This window comes from Tarenaya hassleriana, unplaced genomic scaffold, assembly GCF_000463585.1.
Source record: "Tarenaya hassleriana unplaced genomic scaffold, ASM46358v1 Cleome79, whole genome shotgun sequence".
Classification (NCBI taxonomy): Eukaryota; Viridiplantae; Streptophyta; class Magnoliopsida; order Brassicales; family Cleomaceae; genus Tarenaya; species Tarenaya hassleriana.
Genome location: NW_010970398.1, coordinates 513,952 through 521,159, shown reverse-complemented (window position 1 = coordinate 521,159; position 7,208 = coordinate 513,952). Strand labels below are relative to the sequence as shown.

Sequence of the window (7,208 nt, the reverse complement as noted above, 5' to 3'; positions counted from 1 at the left end):
GGGGGGGGGTAATATAGAATCTAATTTTAATTATTTAAATAAGCTTTAATTATTATAGAGCCTTTGCTTTGTGGTACTCTAGTCAAGTGACACTTGCAAGACACTTACATATGCATACCAAAACCTACAAAAACAATCTAAAGATGTTTAGAATTCAATTATAAAATTTTTATTTATTTGGAAAAACTTATAATTAGTGTTGACTTCTAATATTATTATTATTATTTCTTGATAGAAAGTATGATGATGGGATCAAAATTCTACAATATATGGAAATGGTATTACTTTACTTCAATATTAATTGGTCAGATTAATTATGGTACTGCTTCTAGATGAAAAAAAAATCAAATTATTGGATAATTCTAAAACTATAACCACATATATTCTCAATTTCAATTTGATTTTTTTTTTTAATTTTCAAAAATACATCTGGTTTCCATTAAGTTCGTACGACTTAATTTATAGTTATGTTTTGTCTAAGAATAATTTTTTACAATTGATATATTTTTATTCAATCATTTATTTTATTTTAAAAAAATTCTTTCATCAATTTTTAAATTATATTTTAAATTTATATATTATTTGATTTGTTTTCATTCTTAATTTGCATGAAACAACCACCCCCTATTCCAATCTTCTTTCTTTATTTCTTATCATTTTAACAGAAAATAAAATAAAATATGAAAATAACAAAGAAAAATGAAGACGATAATCTTTTAAATTCTGGAAAAAAATAGTAAAAGGAGAGAGGGCGTAAAAGCGCGAGCCACACGCCAATTATAAATACGCTTCTCGAAATTATAATATTATCACTTCCGTCTCGGAAAATCTCTGAATCTGCAGTCTTCTTCAGCCATGGATCCCTACAAGGTACCTTTGTTTTTTTCTTTTCTCGGTTCTTCTTGTTCGCATCGTTCTCGTGTTGGTCTCAATGTTGGTGGTGGTGTTTTTTTTTTGTCTCGACTTTGCACCTGTTCGTGAGATTCCGATTCTCCCGAGCTGTTTGATTTTGCGTTCCTGCGGATTTCGGGTTTGGATTCGGGTTCAGGTTCAGGTTCTATTTCGGTTCGAATCGTATTTCGGTGTTGTTCGTGTGAAACGGACCTGTTTATGCAGATGATAGTTGGTATGCGTGTGTTTGACTTGGGCATTGCAGGAGGTTTGTGTGTCGTGGAAGCTGTAATCTCGTGAGATTGATTGTTTGTTCAAGTTTTTTTTTTTGATAAAATGTGATTTGGTATTAATATCGTAAGGTTCTCAACCTGTACAAATCAGTCCCAAAGTTAAGACTGTATAATAGCAAAATAAACTGGACATCCCATGTGCAAGTGGTAAAACTTCTTCCGCTTAGGTAGCGTTTCTTCCTCCTTCTTGAATCTCTTGTATTATCGCCGTCTAATGCATTCAGTTAACAAATACCACTGTTCCAAAAGTACACTGCTCTTTGGGTTTTTCCTCACCTTCCCTGCGAGTAAGATTGATCTCATCGAGCTGTCCACCTTCTTCCGCAACATCTCGACCGTCTTAGTCTCATTCCGGAAAATTCTGGCATTACGCTCAGCCCATAGTTCATAAACAGCAAGCTGCAGAATAAGTCTCGCCAGTATCGGTCTATTTTTTCCATCATACGACATTAATGGCCGAATAAAGAGACTGTAGCTAATAAGCCATGCCTCTGAATTGTCCGCTTCTATTGCGGTTTTATCTTAGCTTGGCTTTGTCCGAAAAGCTGTTTGTAACCACTATTAATGTAATTAATGATGGTTAAGATCAGATTAACGTTACAGGTAGTATTTATTGATAAATATCAAGTGCTTAAAGATCTGAATTCATATATACATAAATAATTGGATTTGAAGCAATTTTGGCTCATCATCTATATGGCAGTATTTTAAATTTTTATTTATCATTTAGAAAACCCATTAACTACATATAAATTGGTGAACTACCACTAATTTTTACATCCTCTTCTTCAAACTGGCTCGGAAGACCGGTGAGGATTGGGACTCCGGTCTGGTTGGGGAGGAGAAATGTAATGACGAGAACCAGACGAGACCGGAGAAGGCCAAAGGGGGTGATGACGTGTAAAGATAGAGATGGTGACGTCAGAAGCCCGGAGATGTCGGAGAGTCTTGGCTCGGCCACAGCCGAAAAGAAATTCACGCGGTCGAATCGCTGAGAAACGGCTGTACATTTTTAGGAGGGTTATTTAAAAAAGATCTTTTTGAAAAATAGCTAATGTGATCATTTTTCATCGCTTATAATAAAACTGATCATGGAGGGCTCGTTAAAGTACAACAAAATGAGTTTTTTTTTTTTTTTTTGTGACGGTAGCCCAAAATTCTTATAATATACCCTTGAAGAAAGTAGACATATTCTTTTGCCAAAAAAGAAAGAAAGAAAGTAAACATATTAAATTAGTATGTTGCATACATAATATTCTCTGATTCTGTTAATTAGTGATATGAGATATCTTTCCTTTGCCGACAAATAATCTATCGAGGCATTTCGAGATAAAATCTTCTCAAGATTACTTGTAAACTGCGTATCTAGTGATGGATGTTGTTCTGTCCTTTTCTCCTTGTAATTTGTAATAATACCCCATAATTCGTCAAAGCGAAAGATGCCATGAGAAGAAAGTATATTTATATACAAGGCCTACCAAATTTGACCACGATTCTAATTATAGGATTCGGCTTATTTCATGAAGCTTCTTTTTTTTGATAAAATGTGATTTGGTATTAATATCGTAAGGTTCTCAACCTGTACAAATCAGTCCCAAAGTTAAGACTGTATAATAGCAAAATAAACTGGACATCCCATGTGCAAGTGGTAAAACTTCTTCCGCTTAGGTAGCGTTTCTTCCTCCTTCTTGAATCTCTTGTATTATCGCCGTCTAATGCATTCAGTTAACAAATACCAGTGTTCCAAAAGTACACTGCTCTTTGGGTTTTTCCTCACCTTCCCTGCGAGTAAGATTGATCTCATCGAGCTGTCCACCTTCTTCCGCAACATCTCGACCGTCTTAGTCTCATTCCGGAAAATTCTGGCATTACGCTCAGCCCATAGTTCATAAACAGCAAGCTGCAGAATAAGTCTCGCCAGTATCGGTCTATTTTTTCCATCATCCTGCCGGCTCCGAGTGATCCAGCTGACGGTAGCGCCAACTGAGTCTGGCGGTGAATCCCAGCAACATGCTCCAAAGTGCTCCCATATGCCCCGACTGTAGCAACAACCGAAGAAGAGATGTTGGTGCGACTCTTCCTCGATGCCACAGAGGACGCATCTCGTGTCTGTCTGTATCTGCCATCTCGTCAAGCGATCTCTCGTTGGTAACCGCTGCATCATAACCTGCCAAAGAAGGAACGAGTACCTCGGGATAGCCTCGCGGAACCAAACAACCCCATGCCAGGACACCTTGGGTTGGGCAACTCTGATCAGCTTCCAAGTCAAGCTAGCTGAGAAGTGATGTTTGTAAACGTTATTCCCCTGCTTCCATAGCGTCAAATCATCACCAGAATCTGCCTGTGGGGGGTCGATTTCCGTCAGCGAGAACAAGAAGGTCTGAATTCTTTCTGTTCTTGCTGCTGGAAGGGACCAATTCCTGTCGCATACCGCATCCGCAACCTTCCCATGTCTGGGTATTCGGAGGAGCCTCGGTCCAAGCTCTCCAATATGTTCTATCAGCGGCCCGTGCGTTGTCCAGTCATCTAACCAGAATTGCGTTGTTTTCCCGTCACGAATCTGTACCTTTATAAAGGTCCTTGCTAATTCCTTTAGCGATAAAAGCTTCCGTAGGTTCCACGATGATGCAGTTGTTGCCTTCGTATCCCAGAATCCCCGCTGTTTAAACACATTTGCCCGAGTCCAAGCTACCCATAGAGACCCCGCTGCTTTGAATTCTTCACTAGGTGTTGTTTTCCATGTGTTATTGATGATGACGATTTTGATGATGACGCAGTATCGGCCATCTAGCTCTTACAACTCCCCATTCTTCACCACGAACTCCGGTGCTCCTGTATGGAACAACAATTCTTCCATGACCGTTGGACCCAGAGGTATATGTTTCTTTTGAACTTTTGGCACAAACGTTATTGATTGCATCAGGAAAATTGTTCAGGATGGCCCGTTTACCGCCCTTGTTGGGTTTGAATCTTCTGGGTAATAGTTTGTATTTTTGATGGAACAGTTGAGTAACTGTTGTCATGCTATTGCACTTTTCCTATGGTGAAACTGTTGCAAATTTGGGGAGGACCCGCTTTGCTTTGGCTCTTCTTTTCCCCTTTTTGGATTTCGTTCGTGGGCTTCTAAAGTCTCATGATTGATGGATTTTATCACCCATGACTCTTCTTCAGAAAACAAACAACAATTTGGTTTCTTGTTTATGTATCATGTTTGAGTGCTGGATTTTGCTCTACTTCTGAGTTCAGATCCGGAAAATTTTCATTTTCACTGTGTGTATTATAATGGGTATTTGGGTTCATATGCATTATTTAACATGTTTTACCGTTTCTATGGCAGGTCCAATCCTTCTTGAGGACTATCATCTCGTTGAGAAGCTTGCCAATTTTGATAGGGAGCGGATCCCAGAGCGTGTGGTCCATGCCAGGGGAGCCAGTGCAAAGGGTTTCTTTGAGGTCACCCATGATATCTCTCATCTCACATGTGCTGACTTTCTCCGAGGTCCTGGTGTTCAGACACCAGTCATTGTGAGGTTCTCCACTGTTATCCATGAGCGTGGAAGCCCTGAGACCTTGAGAGACCCTCGCGGTTTCGCAGTGAAGTTTTACACCAGAGAGGTCAGTGGTCATCAATACAGCCTCGAATGTTTTGTTGTCAAATGATCGGTTTTATATCTGATATTGGTTTTATGTCGTTCAGGGCAATTTTGATCTTGTTGGAAACAACTTTCCAGTCTTCTTCATCCGTGATGGAATGAAATTCCCTGACATGGTCCATGCCCTTAAGCCCAACCCCAAATCTCACATCCAGGAGAACTGGAGAGTCCTTGACTTCTTCTCCCACCACCCGGAGAGTCTGCACATGTTCACTTTCCTCTTTGATGACATTGGTGTCCCTCAGGACTACAGGCACATGGAAGGCTCAGGTGTCAACACCTACATGTTGATCAACAAGGCAGGCAAAGCTGTCTACGTGAAGTTCCACTGGAAACCCACTTGTGGAGTGAAGTCTCTGCTTGAAGAGGAGGCCATCCGCGTTGGAGGATCCAACCACAGCCACGCGACTCAGGACTTGTATGACTCGATTGCTGCTGGTAACTACCCCGAGTGGAAGCTTTTCATCCAAACCATCGATCCTGCCGATGAGGACAAGTTCGATTTCGACCCGGTTGATGTGACCAAGACCTGGCCAGAGGACATCGTGCCTCTGCAACCTGTTGGACGCTTAGTGTTGAACAAGAACATTGACAGCTTCTTTGCGGAGAATGAGCAATTGGCGTTTTGCCCTGGTATCATTGTTCCAGGAATACACTACTCAGACGACAAGCTGCTCCAAACTCGTGTATTCTCCTACTCTGACACACAGAGGCACCGTCTCGGACCAAACTACCTGCAGTTGCCAGTCAACGCTCCCAAGTGCGCTCACCACAACAACCACCACGAGGGTTTTATGAACTTCATGCACCGGGACGAGGAGGTAACCTTCTGTCTTTTCCATTGCAGAGCTACATTTCTTTCTCGTATAGTTTATAACAAAAACTGTTGTTGCAGGTGAATTATTTCCCGTCAAGGTATGATCCAGTTCGCCACGCTGAGAGGTACCCGGTTCCATCCGTTGTCTGCTCTGGAAGGCGCGAGAGGGTCAGTATAAATATCTACACCGCCAAATCGAAATTACCGGTTGTATTCGTGACAGAATACTTTACCTAACGATCTTGTCTACACTTCTTGCAGTGCATTATCGAGAAGGAGAACAACTTCAAGCAGCCTGGAGAAAGATACCGTTCTTTCACCCCAGACAGGTAAAAATCTTACAAAACCAATGTTGTTTTGTTATGAAACAGAACGTAGAAAAGCTAATGTTATTTCTCACAGGAAAGAACGGTTCATCCGTAGATGGATTGAAGCCTTATCTGACCCTCGTATCACTCACGAAATACGCAGCATCTGGATCTCATACTGGTCTCAGGTTCGTTCAACCTCCCTCTCTCCATTTCCCATCACTCCAATGTTGAAATTCTCTATGTTTTCAGTAAAATCAAGAAATCTACCAGACGTAAAACTGTTTAACGACATGACTAGCTGACACTGAACAATGTCTGACAATGAGAACAGGCTGATCAGTCATTGGGACAGAAGCTGGCCAGCCGTATGAACGTGAGACCGAACATCTGAAGTGTTTTTTTTTGGGGGGAAGTGACAATGCATCACTCGCTGTGTTTGCAAGTGGAAGAGAAGAAAAAGAAGCAGCAGCCTCTGGGGGGGCAAAGCCTATGTTTCATTGTGAGGGTCTTTATGTGTGTGCTTTATATTTCATGCTTAATTATAACAGACACATACCAATGTGATGTTGCCGTTGACTTTTGTTCTCTGATGATATCATGTTCTAATAATAATAATAATAAAAGAACTCGAGATGGTTGATCTGTTGTCAAATTATGATCCCAAGTCGTCCAGATGTTATATGTTGTTAATTGTGTAACTAATCTCTATTTGCATGTCTTTTTATGTGGTTCTGAAATTCATGTTTTTTTCCACGCGCTAGAACACGATTGGGATCCACCAAAACAATGCGGTTCCTGACTTCGGCAGGATAATAATACTATAATAACCCATCACATCTGTGTAGAGAATATATATATGTATATATATATGTGTGTGTGGATAATGTGTTTATTGATCGTGGATTCGTGATACAGACGAAATATACAATAAAGACAGCTAGCTATCGGAGTCGAATATAGAGGCTAACTTAACGAAAAAAACAATGAGGAAATTAGTGCTAGTGTGCAAAAAAAAAAAAAGGTCTTTACAAAGTATACTTTTATTTATCAATCTTTGCATTGTATACTTTTTTAAGTTTAAAATGATCTGCATATCTTTGTTGATACAACGAAAGTGACAAAAACACCCTGAAACCGAAGTGGGAGGGAAACGAGAAAAATAGAGGGAAAATATTAGAAAAACTAAACAAAAACAAATAAAAAAATTACTGCACTCTAATCAGTATCGCATGTCGCATAGCTT

The 7,208-nt window shown here is 40.1% G+C and overlaps 1 protein-coding gene across 1 annotated transcript; it reads left to right on the top strand.

Moving 5' to 3' along the window:
* Window positions 1-762: 762 nt before the first annotated feature.
* LOC104801957 (catalase-2-like) lies at window positions 763-6,620 on the top strand. The gene is made up of 8 exons (XM_010525341.1): window positions 763-870; window positions 3,962-4,058; window positions 4,522-4,799; window positions 4,882-5,658; window positions 5,733-5,822; window positions 5,916-5,983; window positions 6,057-6,150; window positions 6,297-6,620. Exons 1-8 carry the CDS (start codon window positions 856-858, stop codon window positions 6,354-6,356), a joined length of 1,479 nt encoding a protein of 492 aa, XP_010523643.1. The 5' UTR covers window positions 763-855; the 3' UTR covers window positions 6,357-6,620.
* Window positions 6,621-7,208: the final 588 nt, after the last annotated feature.